The sequence below is a fragment of the Mustela nivalis genome (assembly GCF_964662115.1).
Source record: "Mustela nivalis genome assembly, chromosome: 10".
NCBI classification, from domain to species: domain Eukaryota; kingdom Metazoa; phylum Chordata; class Mammalia; order Carnivora; family Mustelidae; genus Mustela; species Mustela nivalis.
Window position 1 is genome coordinate 3,358,249 of NC_139029.1, and position 12,349 is coordinate 3,370,597.

General features: G+C 58.7%; 1 protein-coding gene across 12 annotated transcripts in view; it reads left to right on the forward strand.

Annotated features, from left to right (window-relative positions):
• Positions 1-12,349, forward strand: part of KCNAB2 (potassium voltage-gated channel subfamily A regulatory beta subunit 2) — an 86,753-nt gene that overhangs the window by 42,460 nt on the left and 31,944 nt on the right. For 2 of the 12 annotated variants that reach the window (XM_082686742.1, XM_082686743.1), the window contains exon 1: positions 2,650-2,882. The exons of the other annotated variants lie outside the window; for them this stretch is intronic. In XM_082686742.1, coding sequence (XP_082542868.1) covers positions 2,665-2,882 — 218 coding nt within the window. In that variant the 5' untranslated portion in view covers positions 2,650-2,664. Of the gene's footprint in view, positions 1-2,649; positions 2,883-12,349 lie in introns of those variants that run through there. 12 annotated transcript variants of the gene reach the window in all.

The window sequence follows — 12,349 nt, forward strand, 5'->3', positions numbered from 1 at the left end:
AATTGGTGTCCCAGCTGATGGCAGCCGCTTCCCTGCCTGAAGCCGGCTCCCAGCTGCACCACTGGCCCCTGCCCAGGCTCATCTGCACAACTGGTACAATCAGCTTCTGCCCGTCCCACTTCACAGACAGGGAGACTGAGGCTCCGAGCCATCAGGGGCCTGCCTGGGTCGCACTGAGGAGGTGACAGACAGGGCTGCCCCTGTCCAGGACCTGGGTACGTAGGCACACCACCCTCCCAGCCCCAGGACCTTGGCTGGACTTCCAAAGCCAAACCAGACCAGGTTGCTTTTTGTGGCTAGTGTCTTGAAAGCTAATGGTTATTGATCGTGGTCTGGCTGGGAATGTGTGCGTCCGAGGTGGGTCCTGCTTTTCGGGAAGGACCGCTGTAGCCCCAGCCTGCCAGGCTGCTCTTCTCTGAACGGGGACCCCCAGGGAAGCCAGAACTGGTCCGCCTTTAGCCCATGCAGGACCGGCCGCCGGCCACACCGCCACTTCTTTTTTTTTTTTTTTTTAAGATTTTATTTATTTATTTGCCATAGAGAGAGATCACAGGTAGGCAGAGAGAGAGGGAGAAGCAGGCTCCCCGCTGAGCAGAGAGCCCCATGCGGGGCTCGATCCCAGGACCCTGGGACCATGACCTGAGCCGAAGACAGAGGCTTTAACCCACTGAGCCACCCAGGCGCCCCCACACCGCCACTTCTAAAGCCGCTGCCCGATGCTGCCCTGCCCCCGGCTATGCTTGGAGGGGCTGAGGGGCCAGCAGGAGGGGAGGGGAGATCTGTGCTGCTGCCTGTGGGCCTCCATGGCCCCATTTCCTAAGATGACCCCCATCCTGGAGCCGTGGGCCTCTCCACCGCCTCCAGAGTGATTCTCCTGGACATGGGAATTTTCGTGCCTGGGACATCCTACATTCTTTAGCATCCCTGATCCCCTTAGTCCAAACCCCTGGGGGATGCCAGCCGTCCTGGACCCTGCAGAGCCCCTCCCGGTGGCTCTGAGCCATGGTGAAGGGGAGTCCTGGCCCCAGAGGCCCCCACCTTGCCCCCTCAGCAGAAAGCAAGCTGCTTCGGGCCTCAGGCTAGAGTCAGGGAGGTGCTGTTGACACGTCAGGGAAGGCCAGTCTCTGCGGGGGGCACTGAGCCTCAGACGGGAAGGTCCTCACCCTCCTGGACCTGACCTCCAGGAGATCAGATGCCACAAACGAGACTATTAGAGAAGACTCTGTTAGGTCAGGAGAGGGTGCAGCCATGGAGGAAACTTGCAGCAGGAAAGGGCGTTGTGAAGTGTCGGGGTCCGGGGGGGGTCTCCCCCAAGGAGGGGGCTAGCCCAGGGCAGCACTTCTGCCCTCAGGGACAGAGCCAAGGCCTCTGCAGCTGCCTCAGCTCCTGGGACAGCTTTCCCAGCCCCTCCCAGGGACGCTCGAACTTGCTGCCCCTTGGGGACCGTGCGCGCTTGTCCAGCCGTGGGGACTGGGCTCCGGGTCCTGCTCTGCTGCTAACCTGGCAGCTCCCGTCCGACCTTCCGTCCTTGGGGATGATGCTGGGGCCGCCCTGTGGGCATCTGAGCCAGGGCAGAGGGCTGTGGTCTGGTGCGCGGGGGCTCCCCAGGTTGTAGAGCACCCCTGACCCCACGGGCACTGCAGGACGTGGGTGCGGGGCCGCAGCTCCCTCCTCGCCTCAGGCCCGCACGCGCGTGCGTTGACACAGACGGTAGCTTCTCCCGCTTGCCCGGTCTTTTCTTTACTTCCGTCTCCGAGGAGTCGCCACACATCCGTCCACGGAGACCAGCCTCGCGGAAGGCTGCGCCACTTTCCGTTCTAGGGATGGACTCTCACTTCCGGAACCAGTCTCCCCGCTGAGGGGCACCGGTGCTGTTTCTAGTTTCCGAGAGTGTGGTCCTCACTCAGGAGGACGATTCAGCAATGGTTCTTCCCACCTCAGCTTGGCCGTTTCCCTATCTGCACGGAACCTCTGTCCCTCTCTTGTCACCCCCCTCCTTACACACATCCCATTCCGTCTGTGGCAAAACGTGTGGCTTGTGGCATATTCGGTTATCGTGGAGGATGGAGCCCATGGAATCTGCTGGTGCCGCGGTACTTTCTGCTTTCTACGAGTCTGTGGCGAGGGTCTCCCTTTGTGCGTCTCGTGAACAAACGAATAGGGCCTTCCTCGGGCCGGCTCGTCCTGCGTCATCACCCCAGAGACAGCCCAGTCCCTGCTTTGACCTTGGCAACTCCGCGAGGGAGCGCTGTGACGCGGTGCCTTCGGCAGTGGGGGGCCGGGCTCTCTGCATGCTCTCTGCCTCTGTTTTCATTTGGAGCCCCTTTGAGTTTCTCCCGCCCGGAATGCAGCTTGGCCTGCGCTTGTCTCGGGGAGGCGAGGGCAGAGGATGGGGCTGAGCCAGATTCCCAGCCGGGCAGCTTCGAGGACGAGGACGGAGACTCTGGTGTCAGGAGGAGTTCGCTTCCCGGGGCCCAGCCGCGGGGGCCAAGACCTGCTGTGGCCGCTGTGGCCGGAGGACGTGTCTCTGCAGCACCCCTGCCCCGGGCACAGCCCCCTGGCGGGCACCCGGGCGGGGGGAGGGGCAGCGGCCCCGTCCCTAACTCATCGCCACTCCCCGCGTTTCCCGTCCGGACAGCGGCAGCCCCCGGGCCGGGCGGGACCATGTTGTCCATGACGTACAGCGAGAGCCTGAGGAGCGTGAGCAGCAGGTGTCACTCGGACTGGGCCCTGCACCCCGTGCGCCAGACCGACACGCTGGAGCTGCAGCGGCTGCGGGAGGTGCGGGCCGCCGCCCAGGCCAGGAACATGGAGAGCTTCCTGCGCATGCACGGCCTCTCCCTGGACGGCTGCACCGCCCGGCGCACGGGCATGAAGTACCGGTAAGGGCCGCGCCGGGGCCGGGCGGGACGACCAAGCAGGTGCCGCCGGAGGGTGGCTGGCGGGAGCGCGGCAAGTGACGGGACCGGACGCCGGGGTGGAGGGCGCGCGCTTACGGAGTCCGGCCACGCGGAAACGTGCGATGGGAAGTCAAAGTCTGTCCTCCCCGGCATCGTCCTGCCCTCCAGGACCAGCACGGGGACCACTTTGATGTGCGCTCCGCGGGAGAAGAGCACGGTTTCTTGACAACGCTTTGCAGCAGGGGTTCAGGGCGTGGCTATCCTTGGCCTTCTTGCGCCGTTGCTGGGACAGCTGAGTGACGGGGGGCTGGCTAGACCCGAATTCACGAAAAGGCCTCTCGGTTCGTCACCTCTGATAAGCTCGTCCTGGCGCCAGACCAGACGTCGGCCCGGGCTGGGTACGGTTGTGCTGGAGCAAGGACGTGTTCTGCTCTCGTCACACCGTAAGCCGGACCGTCCTCACGGTGGGGGAGGCCGGTTTTCCGCAGGCGGCCTCCGAAATTAGCTGCCCGCCCCTGTGTTCTCCAGGTGACGGGCGTGGAGGGCTCGCTCTGCTTGGAACTTCAGAAGGATGTTCTGTTTCGCGGGCAGGTCTTTGAAACCAGCATGTGGGGCAGCGCTCTGGTCGGCCCACTTTCTGGGCTGAGAGCCTCCGGGAGCGGCCGGAGAGCCCCAGAGCTGGCGCTTGCATCTCTCCGTAGCAGGCGCTCCGGGTTTGTTCCTGTGTTAAATTTGAATTTCTAATAAACTTTTTTTTTTTTTTTTTTAGTGTAAGTATATCCCACACAATATTTGTGCCATACTTACACTAAAACCTTGCTTCTGTGAAGTTCAGATATAATTGGTCATCCTGTCTTTGATGTAGCTTCCGTCTAACACAGACCCCGGGGGCTGTCTGGTTGCTCTCTGGGGAGGAGAGCAGAGACCAGCCCAATGGCTTGCATGCCGCTGTGGACTAGAGTCTGGACCTGCGGCCCATTGTTTGTTTGATCCTGTGGTTGCCGTTTAAAGAAACAAGGCACTTCTGCTGTGAGTCCATTAGATGGCAGAATTCTTAAGGTTTTGTGTTCTGAATCCAGCTGTCAGGGGGACAGAGCATCAGCTGGTTTGGCCCCAGCAGCTCCTAATTCTAGTGGAAATTTCTCAAGAGGGAGATGAGACTGGGGGCAGGGGTGGGGCACCGGTCACTGATGCTTGTCATTCATTGAGCAGATGTTTATTAGGGGTCTTTTGGCTCCAGGGGCGCCTGGGTGGCTCAGACGGTTGAGTGTCTGCCTTCACCTCGGTTGCGTTCCTGAGGTCCTGGGATCGAGTCCCTTGTTGGTCCCCCGCTCCGCAGGGGGTCTGCTTCTCCCCCCCGCCCCTCCCCCACCCCGCTCGCTCACTCTCACTCTCATGCTCTCAGTCTCTCTCTCAAATAAATAAGTAAAACCTTTACAAAAGGGGAAGGCGGGTCTGTTGGGTCCAGATGCCACACAAACAAGACGGACAGGGCCCCCGCCCTCGTGGACGGTACATCCTCATTCAGGGAAGCAGAGAAAAAGCAAGTAACCACCTAAGGAAGTAAGACAAGCCCGGCACAGCTGAGACCCCGACCCTCTGAAAGGGGGACATGTTAAGATGCAGCATGGAAGCTTCCAGGCCAAGGAGACAGGGGAACATCCGGCCGGCGTGGCTGGGCCAGCGCGAGGCAGGTGGTGGGCAATAGGGTGCGGCAGAGCGGCTTCCTCCCTGGAAGACCCCAGCCCCCGCTGAGGTGGATACAGTTCGTGATGGCAGGTGCACCGGGGAGAGTCGTATCCATGCCGAACCCCAGAATGTGACCTTGTTTGGAAATAGGTCGTTGCGGATGGACTCTGTTAAGACGAGGCCCTCCTGCGGGAGGGTGGACCCTCACTCCGATGCCTGGCGCCCTGGAAAGAAAGCCATATGACGACGAGCGGGGATTAGGCCACGTGACGGAGGAGGCAGAGAATAGACATGATCACGAGTCTGGGGACACCTGCAGCCACCAGGAGCTGGAAGACGCACGGGGCAGGGGTCCCCCGGAGCCTCCAGAGGGAGACCGCCCTGCCCACAGCTGGGTCTCAGACTTCTGGCCTTCAGAACTCGGAGAGGATCTATTTCTAGTCTTTGAAGCCCCCCAGGTTGTGGTGCTCCATTTTGGGAGCCCCGGGAAGCTAACATGGGGTGGGGGAGACGGAGACCAATCGCTTATTCCCCTGACACCCCGAGGAAAATCTGGGCCCCATCAGAAATGTGGGGAGCTAGCCAGGGGGCTAAAAACCCAGGGAAAACCCACTTCCTAGGGAGCTAGAGGGGAACAGAAACCACAGCGCCTTTCACATTTGATGGGCCAAAGGTGGTCACACCCGCACGGCCCCTTCTGTATCTGGCGGATTTCATCTCGCTGCCTCCAGGGGAGTCGCAGTTATCGGGAAAACAGGCCTCTGCAACTAATGCCCACAGTTATTAAAGATCCCAGATAAGTGCTGCCCCACGGCCACCATCCCCGCCAGCAGTGGGGCTGCGACTTCGTTAAACTCGGTCTTAAATATTAATGTAAAAAAGATAATGCCTCCAGATACGCGCCTGCTCGGGGGAGCACGGGGACAGCGGTGCCCCAGGCCTGGGCGTTTTAATCAGCTGAACTGAGCTCGCAGCTGGGGGAAAGGCTTTCCTGTTAACTTTCTCTGCTGCTTCTTCACTTTTCCTCAAAAAAAAAAAAAAAAAGCATCAAATTTTTAGATCCGCACAGTGCCTGCGTGAGCTCCCCTCCCCGCACCCACCCTGGGGGTTAGCGATGGGCGGGGGTCCGGAGATGTGGCCTCAGAGGAGGCAGCAGCTTTCCCAGCAGACTGGCTAGAGGCCCCAGACCCAAGTGGCACCCCTTGGTTCAGTTCTGCTCCCCCCTGGCCCCCTCAGGGTGCCAGGAATGGATCCCAAATTTCCTCGAGGGCGCGTGGACTTTCCCTGCTCTGATTTTGGCTGAGACCCTCTCCCCCCACTCAGGAGGCTCCGTCCTTCTAGGTCTGGAAGTTGCCACGCTCGTTCCCTCCTCAGGGCCCTTGCAAGGTCTAGTCCCCCCGATTCTCTCACGGCCGGCTCCCTCCCCCTGTATCATGTCCCCTGGTCCTCAGAGAGACTTTCCCAAGCGCCTGGTCGAGCAAATGTGTCCCAGACCATCCTCAGTCCCACTGTTCTGTCCCCCTGCTGGCCCTCTTAACTGCAGCCCCTAAGAGCAGAGCCTTGTTCGCAGCACCAAGAACATGCCAAGTCTCCATAGGTATGGGGTGGATGGTGTTGAATGGGCGTGGCCCTAACCCCCTTTCCAGAATATTCCCCGATAAAGTGTGTCTCATCCCTGCTGCTTCCTTGACAACAGGACTGGAGGCAGCATCTGCGCCTCTAAGGCAGCCCAGACAGGGAGGCTGGGGGGACCCTGGGCAGGGAGGCTTGGTCATCCGCTTCTGGTAGGGGAGCCCGCCTGTGTGCCTGCGAGTTCTGACCATAGATCATGGGCTCTCACCACAAGCCAGCTCGACCACCAGACAGCATTTGGTTTGTGGCCAGGTTCACCGAGCAGACTCTGCCTAGCCGCTGGGTTGTTCACAGGGGATCCCTTACAGCTGAGGCATCAGAGAGGGCCTCCTGGAAGAGCTGAGAATCCAGGTGTGTCTCCAAGGACAGACGGGCAGGCGGATAGGTAGGCAGGACGACAGGTGTGTCTCCGAGGACAGGGGACAGGACAGGTGAAGGAGAACGAGCAGAGACCAGAGGGGGACGGTGTGTGGACCAGTCTCAGAGGCTAAGTGGGGATGAGTCCCCCTTGTGAAAGGTCCCATATTGGTTTCCTGAAGCTGCCACAACAAAGTACCCCAAATGGGGCGGGGGGTTTGAAACAACAGACGCAGAATCTGTCACAGCTCTGGAGGCCCAAAGTCTGCAATCCAGGTAAAGGGGCCCCGTTCCCTCCGAGAGCTCTAGGGTAGGAGCATTCCCTGCCTGTCTCATCCTGCTTCTGGGGGCTGCCAGCCAGCCCTGGCACCCCTCGGCTCACAGACGGGCTGCCGCAGCCTCTGCCTCCAGCTCCACATGGCTCTTTTCCCTCTATGCCTGTCTGTCCCCAAATCTCTCTCCTTATAAGGACACCAGTCATGGGATTTAGGGCCCTCTACTCCAGTGAGACCCCACCGTAACCGGACGTCATCTACAAAGACCCTCCTTTCAAGTAAGTTCATAGTCACAGATAGACGAGTCAGGACTCAGCATGTCTTCTTGGGGACGTATTTCCACCCACAGTAGGTGCCAAGGGCTCACTCCACTCCTTGAGCTTCCCGAGCGAGGGTCAGTGCCCTGGGAGAAAGTCCGGCTCCCTGCGGTGCCTGATGACCTTCGGTGAGTCACCTTTTCCCCTCTGGAAAGCGGAGCCCGTGTGCACTTCCTCACGGAATTGTCCGGAGGGCTGTGTAAGGCAGTGACGTCGCTCGGAGCTCCAGGCGTGGCCGCCGGTGGGAGAGAAGCGTGGTCTTGGAGGCAGTCGCACTGGGAGGTGTAGCCCACGTCCCGTGTGGACAAGGAGCAGGTGTGGAAGGAAGGAAGGAGCTTAGGTAGGCAGAGACCAGCCAGTCGTTCGGGAAGAGCTGCCCTGACAGGAACCGGGGCTGGGAGGACAGCGGGCGTGGGGTGACTCATGGGTCTCCATGGAGGGCTGACCAGGACCACAGCGTCAGCAGAGCGGCCCCCCTTCATGGGGCAGAAGGGGCTGCGGCGATCTAATGCCCCCACAGGTGGGTTCTCTGTAACAGGTGTTTCCCCGGTCAGCCTGGCCTCAGGAATCAGGGGCCACGTCTGGGAGCAGTGTGGATCCCTAGGCCTCCACCCCAATATTTGGGGGGAACCCACCCCCAAGAGGCTTTTCTCCTTGGGCAAGGATGGGGACCAGGGTGGTTGGTTCTGTGCTGCCCATCTGGAAAGGCAGGGGTCAGCACAGCGCAATCAAAGCCATACACAGCCCCAGGCAGCACCCTGGGCGGACCCCTGGTCCTTTAATCACCCTTTAATCCGAGGGTCGGAGAGCAGGAGCTCCTCTGCGGGCGGGGACCCCAACACACTGCTCCGCTCCCAGGCTGCGGCCCCTGCGAATGAGGGCGGACCCAGCGTCAGCCTTCCCTATTCCATCTCTCTGTTCCTCAGTTTCCTCGAGTGTGAGTGGACCATCACGGCATCCACCTGGCGGGGTGCGGTGGGACGCAGCTTGCATGCTTGCATGGGGAGCACAGTTTCCATGTGAGTCGCTGGCCCAGAGGTGCTCCGGAAGGTGCCAGAAGCTCTTACTCTGGGCCAGCACAGCTGCCCCGTACCAGGTGCCAACTAAGAAGTGAAAGGAGGAAAGTTGCTGATTGGCCACTGGTTGGCCTTTTCCCCACTCTAGGGCCAGTAGCGCTGGACGTGACTGGGGTGTGACATCCTGAAGGGAGCCCCCAGAAGGTCTTCAGCTCTTACCTACCAGACGACACCTCCTCCAGAAGGCCACCAGTCTGCCACCCTTTGCTTAGAAATTCAGAGGCAGGACCTCCCATTCACTGGAAAAGCCCCCAACTCATCAGCATCCACTCCCCTTCCCCTGCGACAGGAAGTCACCTTTGGGGGCAAAACATGCTCCATTCAGGCAGCCTTGCTGATGCAGGGGAGGCGCCCTGGCCGCTGTGGGCACAGCCACTCATCTTCACTTTTTTTTTTTCTTTAGATTTATTTGTCTTATTTTAGAAAGCAAGCAAGCATGAGTGGGAGGGGCAGAGGAAGAGGGAGAGAGAATCTCAAGCAGACTCCATCCTTAGCCTGGAGCCTGATGTGGGGTTCGATCTCATGGACCGTGAGATCAGGACCCGAGCAGAAACCAAGAGTGGGCGCTTAACCCACTGAGCCACCCAGGTGCCCCTCATCCTCCCTCTGGAGTGAAGACTGTAGTTTGAACTCTTAAAAGTCATCTTTACAACTTCTACTCCCGGCCTCGAGCCTTCCAGGGGCCTCGCTGTGGATGGGAGAGTGCCCATCGCCTCCCACATGAGCCTGTCCCCATCTCGGAGGAACCGGCCTGACTGGGCCAAAGCTTTCCTGTCTCTCCTGCCCTCCCGGATGACTGGGCCAGAAGCTTCTCTTCCAAGTTCTCTGTAGCAATATTCTGCGGACAAAGAGGAGAGCTTTAAATTGGGGTGGGCTTGTCTCTGAGGAGTCGCAGCTGGAACTAGCTGTTTTGTTGTAACAACAGCAGCTACTAGAGAGGCTGAAAACCCAGAAAACTGTTGTGTCAAAATCCACCAGCCACAGTCAATGCTTCTGCTCAAAGCCCATCTCAAGTCGACCAGCGCAGGTCTGGAATTCACCCTCCTCCCCTAAACCGTCTGGAAGAGCGGCCCTTTCGGGATGACTTTTCATCATGACCAGTTTGGTTCAAGGGATAAAGCTTCCAGCTTTTCCACTCTCGTCTAATTCCTGTGACCGCCGATGAGTGTGGCAAGTCGTGAACCCTGTTTTAGGCAAGTGAAAAGTTACAGACTCTGGTCAGCCTTTAAACACGCCCTGCCCGTCTTCTCCACGTGACAGTTCTCTGCTGAGAACAGCATCTCTTTGGATTTCCCCAGGGAGTTCTGACGTCAATATTCACATCCGTCGTTTCCATGATATGTAACAATGGGGTGGAGCGAGCACTAGCGCAGGGCTAGCGCAGGACCCTGCTCAGTCCTACCAGCGTCTGGGAGGGGTGCTCCTTGCCACCAGGAACCAGCAACTGGCTCCTCGCACCATGGTGTGTCGCTGGGTAGAACGTAGTTGGTGGCATCTGGAGGAGGGAAAGGTTACTGGTGCTTGGGGGACTGGCTTCACCCGGCACATATTATCAGAGCACGAGGAGGACTTCCAAGCCAGAGAAACAGGAAGGGCGCTCTCACGGGCAAGGACGAGAGTACGGCCCAGGGGCTTTTGAGGCAGATGACTTTTTTTTTTTTTTGCAATAGTTTTATTGAGATGTAGTTCATATACCGTACAGATGCTTAAAGTGTACAATTCCATGATTTTAGTATGTTCATAGAGTTGTACGAAAGTCAGCACAATCAATTCTAGAACATTTTAATCTCTCCAAAAGGAAGCCCTACACCCGCATGAGTCATCCCTCCCCAACTCCCCACTCACCCTCAAAGCTACTTACTGTCTAAATGGATTTGCCTCTTCTGAACACTTCATGCAAACAGAATCCTATAACATGTCGTCTTCTGTGACTGGCTTGTCTCACTTAGCGTAACATTTTCAAGGTCCGTCCACGTCAGAGCACGTGTTGCTTATTTTTTTCCTTCGTATGGCTAATAACATGCTGTTGTGTAGATGGACCATATTTTGTTTTTCCATCATCAGTGGATGGACGTTTTGGTTGTATCACTTCAGGGCTGTGATGAATAATACTGCTCTGGACGTTCGTGTTTGAGATTTTTGTGTAGGCTTGTGTTTTCAGTTCTCTGGGCACATACCTAGGAGTGGAATTGCTGGGTTGAACAGTGAAGAAGATGATGTTTGACACATTGTGGCGACTAAGTCTCTGAGTCTTACTTAACCTGGAGCTGCTTAAGGCTCGCTGTCTGAGGAGGCCCTGGGGAGTAGTAAGATGCCAGATCTGATCGTTTGCCAGAGCACAGAGAAATGAAATATCTACGGAAGAATGAAGCAGGAGACTTCCACCTCCGCTAGAGCAGGTGCATAGCCCCACTAGAAGCTCTTGATAAAAAAAAAACAAGCTTCCCAGACCCAGCCCCACAGTTGCTGAGTCTGTAGGTCAGCATGAGACCTAGGAATCTACAACTGTAGCAAGTCCCCCCCCACCGCCCCTCCAGCATCCGGGTCAGACAGCTGAGCGACCTTGCCCTAGACCATTAGCTCATGAGCCCTGGAAGGAGTGGAGGCAGTCTCTGTCCTCTGCAGCCTCTTTGGCAGGCCTGTGGGCTTCCTAAAGGCCAGAGCCCAACTCAGGGAAGGGCTCAGCTGCTGAGTAGGGTCAGCACTACAGGCTGCCCTTCCACCTTCCGGCCCCTACCACTCGAGAGGGGCAGGGAGGGCCAGGCAGGCCTGTGCTTATGTGGGCAGGTAAATGAAGAAGGCAGAGATGGGCCTCTGGGTCCTGAGGCGCCCCCAGTGGCATCTGAAGGTGGTGTCTGTGACCTGCCAGGGCGCCCTTGGCAAAGGCCCCCAGCTCTGTCCTTGGGTCCGGGTATCGCAGTCAGGAGGTGTCTCCTGCTGCTACGGCAGGCCCAGGGAGGTCCAAAGGGATACAGTTACCGATGAAGACGTGGGGGTAGAGCCGGCCTGTACTGACTCCCACCTCCAAAAATCCTTCACGCTGCGGGATCACGGGAGTCCGCGCCGTTTGTGATCTGACCACGCTCCATGATCTGCGTCAGACACAGAGAACACTGAGGCCTGGAGAGGAAGTCACTCGCCCTGGGCTGCGCAGCTCAGGAGCAGAGAGGCCAGGAGAGGAACAAGATTTCATTCTCAACATCCGTGTCAAAAAGGCAGGGCCAGGGCTGAGAGCAAGTTCGGGCGCCCTCCGTCCTGAGCATCTTTGGGTGGATTCTTCTCTGGGTCCTGTCAGAGTAGAGGGTGGACCGCCAGCTGGTGCAGAACGGCCCTGTGGGTCCAAGCTGGGAGAGAGAGCATCTGCTTGGACCAGGCCCCTCGTTTCGTCAGTGGAGGCCCAGAGAGGGCAAGCCGCCTGCCTGTGATCACACAGCAAACTCGCTGCAGAACCTGAACAAGACCCCGCCACCTGCTCTCTTCCTCTCTCTCTGCCCCTCCCTCGTGGCAAGAAAGAAGCTGAAGAGGAGCTTTGGCCAGGGCTCACCTTGCGGGGCAAGGGCGGCACACTCGGGCTCCGGGCCAAAGCCAGCCCCTCCTGCCACTGGAGGCATCTCCTGGGGGTTTGAAGACACCCCATGAGCTTTGTTCCAGGAGGAGAACCTTGCCCCCAGCTTTAGCCTGAGCCCATGAGTGTGGACAAGGAGGACGGGGCAGCAGGGGAAGGTGTCTTTCCTCATGCGTTCATTCACGCCTCCGCTCCAGAAGTATTTACCGCGTGGGTGCTGGGAGCTAAGGACGGGAGTGCTAGAACGTCTCTGGTCTCTGGCTCACGACCCCCAGCTTTCTCTCCTCGGGCTGTCTGCGTTACACCCTCTAGACAGAGCGATCTGTTCGCCACATTCCGGGTGATGCGGCTTCTGCTTGTGCTGAAACCCAGTGGAAGCCCCACATCGCTGGGTGCGAGCCGCAAGCAGCTAGAGTTGGCCGTGGCCGCCTGTCGCCTGTCTGATGAGTCCCGGCTGTCAGCCTGGAGCAGCCGGAGCCAGCCTCCCGGGGATCAGCCCAGGGCGGACGGCTGTGCATCCCGTGTCATTAATAATGAA